Here is a 3,515-nt window from a genome sequence, read left to right as displayed (position 1 = left end):
AATCAGCGTATATTATAATTACTAGCAGTTCGCCCCGGCTTCGCCCGTGGTACATATTTACGTTTTCTCTACGTAAGAACCATCCTCGTACTTCAAGGAATATAATAAAAAAAGAATTAACGAAATCGGTTCAGCCGTTCTCAAGTTATGCGCTTACCAACACATTTTGGGATTCATTTTTATATTATAGAAGATGTAGGATAGCAATACGATTTATAGAACTTTCAAATGTGTAATTTAAATCAGCATAATATTATATAATATTATGTAAGATAGCAATATTACTTGGATGTCCAAAAAGTCAATATTTTATTAATTAAATATTATGAATTGTTTTCATTTATAAGCACGATCCCTGTTTCTAATCTAATTATCAAGTTTTTCTTTCAGGGAAGAATCGTTGTCAAATGAATTGCTCTTTAAATCAATTGGTAAATTTATTCATAGAGATCACAAATACAGCACGAAAGGTAATATTTAGAATGAAGAAATTTGAATGTTTGTATGTAATTTACATTGAGGACAACTGTCATGTTATAATATACATAATAGAAGTGAGCATATTTTATATAATTAATAAAGACTACTATTTTCATATAATTATATTTTTTCCTGTCTTTAGAACAGTAAAGTTTAGAATGGTTAGATAAAGAATGTTGTTTGTGCCTATAACATTTAAAACCACCTAGAAAGTTGAAATGAAATGAAATGAAATGAAATGAAATGAAAATTCTTTATTGCTTATAAATAAATACAAATGCAAAAGCACACAACACATAATATAAAACAAGCAAAAGGCGGCCTTATCGCTAGGCAGCGATCTCTGCCAGGCAACCCTTAAAATATAGGAAGTTCTAACCTTATTGTGTAAGTTTTCAAATAAGAATCTTATTTGGCATTTAATTTAGTGGCATGCGAATAGAAATTAACATACTTATCTAATAAATAATATATCAGTTATATTTCGATCAATATTTTGCATAATTACATAAAAATGAACTATGTTTTGATAGAATGCGATAGTTAGATATGCGCAATAAAGAATCGCTTAAGAAATATTTGAATTACAATCTTATCAATACCTATTGACACAAAATATTGAAACAAATGATTATATAAAATATGTGTTTATTACAAAAGCGCCACAAAAAACGGTCTGGTAGTCGGGAATAGGTCATTTCGGTAAATATTTTTTTTTTGTTTACAAAAATGGGTCGAAAAATCGGTGCTGCGTTTTTGTTTGTAGCCGTTTGTTTGCTTATGGTGAGTTTGGTAGTCACCATTTTTATTTCTAAATTAGAAAGATGTTCTATCACATCTTTGTTTAATAGAAAAACCAGAAAGAGTAGAGCTCTTGTTGTATGACGGTACATTGGGATCAGAGATCAAGGTACGCTGGTTCTTCCAGATAATACATTAAATTTGATAAAAATAAGTACCTTTCTGGAACATTCTGTGATTTTACAAAGGAAAACATATAGGTACTTAAACAAATCTGCAAGATTCCAATAATATTAAATTACTAAAAAATAAAAATAATTTTCATGGACATGTGTATAGATAATATAATATTTTAAGAATTAGTAATATTGTAAGGGCTTTAATAAACTTAAGTATTGCAGAAAAGAAATAGTATAAAAAATTCAGTATAGTTCATTATCTATGTGCCTGGAAAATTATTTCGATCAGCAAAAATTATAACCATTATAATTGACATTGACCCAATATCACAAGGGAAATTAGATACACTTACAAAAATTACTTTCAATAAATACAGAAATAAGACTGTCTCTTTTCCTCCAATTTACATCCCTCTAAAGAAAGAGACAGCAGCTGTCACCCTGATCCATCTTTAACATTCTATTGTATTTTTTTTCTAAATGCGTTTTTTTTTCAGCGACCAGTCACCGCGACATCCGTCCAACTGCCAGCAGTATATCCCCTAGTAAATATCCTACTTCCATTACTAAACAACGTATACAACCTCCTTCTATCTCTACTGTCAATTTTCGACACTCTCCCGCCATCCATCAGCTGTTTGATTCCTGTAGATCTGAGCGCTCTAGAAACTTCTTTATTGAAGTTATATTCCCAAGCGTTGGCCATTGTGAACTTCTTGAGATCATTGCCAGAATATGCAGTTGGCGCGAACCCTTCAACTCCTAGTTCAGGGGTTGCCAACATGCAAAACCTACTCTCGACTTTGGTATCAGCGATCACAGACTTGGCAGACGACGTTCTGGTTGGCATTGGCGGCAGTCTGTTACCAGGGTTACTCCAATTGGTTGTTATGGTCGTTCAAGCCGTGCTTAACTTGTTACTTTAAAGATTTAGACGCTAATCTTACCTGTTATCTAGAGTAAGCTGTTATATATTTAATAAATTGTTGAATCATTTAATTGAATGTTTTATTTAAACCTTGCTGTTATTTAATCGTAATAATTAATAGTAATATCTTTTTCGTTTTCTAAATAATAAGATCGTGATATTCCTTTATCGGTGTATTAACATGAAACGAACAACTAGCTAGAGCAAGAGCAAGAGCATTCTTTCGTGATCTTTTAGTGCAAACGAAAACTCGTATTCAGTGTCCTTCAGTATTAGAACATAGCATAGAATCTTTTCGAACGCACTAAGAACAACAAAAGAATGCTCTAGTACGCCTATTTACACTAAAATAATTTGATATAGTGACAATATAAGTTTGTGTAGGTCGCAGTTTGAGAGCTAGCTAGCTAGCATAATTATTATAGAAACATCTGACACCTATTCCTAGGTGGATAGCATAAGTACATGTCGACAAACGATCCGAAACACTTGCTTGTAATTTTAACGCAATATTTCTCATTAGACTTGAGAATAGGTACATCGCAATTATGTATTACTAGCTTTCCGCCCGCGGCTTCGCCCGCGTTTAAAAAAAAACCCGCACAGGTCCCGTTTTGATGAGATTTCCGGTATAAAACCTATCCTATGTGTTAATCCAAGTTAATTCCTGTAGTATTTGCTTGAAAGAGTAAAAAATACACACATACACATCCTCACAAACTTTCGCATTTATAATATTAGTAGGATAAGTAGGATGCTGATAATATATTTCCAAAAGATCAGATGCAGAGTCAAAGATTATAATTTAACGGAATTTACAGTTTTACGATGACAAATACGTAATTTCACCAACATATGATAATTCGGCACAATGTCCCCTAAAATATAGGTAGTTGATGAACGTCACAGCCGAGGTATGGGTGGAGGGTGGGTGTTCATTCAATTTTGTCACTGCGTCCATGCTTTGTGTTATTGGTTTTTAAATGTGGCAAATAAGCAATATACATATAACATATGCTAGCGTTTTTTGTAATATAAAATAAAAAAATAAAATAAAATTGATTTATTTCAGGAGTATTTCCCATTATATCTAAACGCATGGTGACATTTAAATAAATGTATGTATTGGTTTATCAAAAGTAGTTTATTATAATCAATTTATTATAATTAAGGAGTTGGAAAATGCT

General features: G+C 31.7%; 1 protein-coding gene across 1 annotated transcript; it reads left to right on the top strand.

The window, feature by feature from the left end:
* Positions 1 to 1,209: 1,209 nt before the first annotated feature.
* LOC149896577 (uncharacterized) lies at positions 1,210 to 2,330 on the top strand. Its single transcript, XM_090117574.1, has 2 exons — positions 1,210 to 1,263; positions 1,898 to 2,330. Exons 1-2 carry the CDS (start codon positions 1,210 to 1,212, stop codon positions 2,324 to 2,326), a joined length of 483 nt encoding a protein of 160 aa, XP_089973700.1. The 3' UTR covers positions 2,327 to 2,330.
* The last annotated feature ends 1,185 nt before the right edge of the window (positions 2,331 to 3,515 follow it).

This window comes from Colias eurytheme, chromosome 28 (assembly GCF_061535395.1).
Source record: "Colias eurytheme isolate Ceu_HAF_F1 chromosome 28, ilColEury1 Martin Lab GWU primary, whole genome shotgun sequence".
In the NCBI taxonomy this organism is placed as follows: domain Eukaryota; kingdom Metazoa; phylum Arthropoda; class Insecta; order Lepidoptera; family Pieridae; genus Colias; species Colias eurytheme.
Note: the sequence above shows the minus strand (reverse complement) of the source record. Positions and strands in the feature narration are given on the sequence as shown.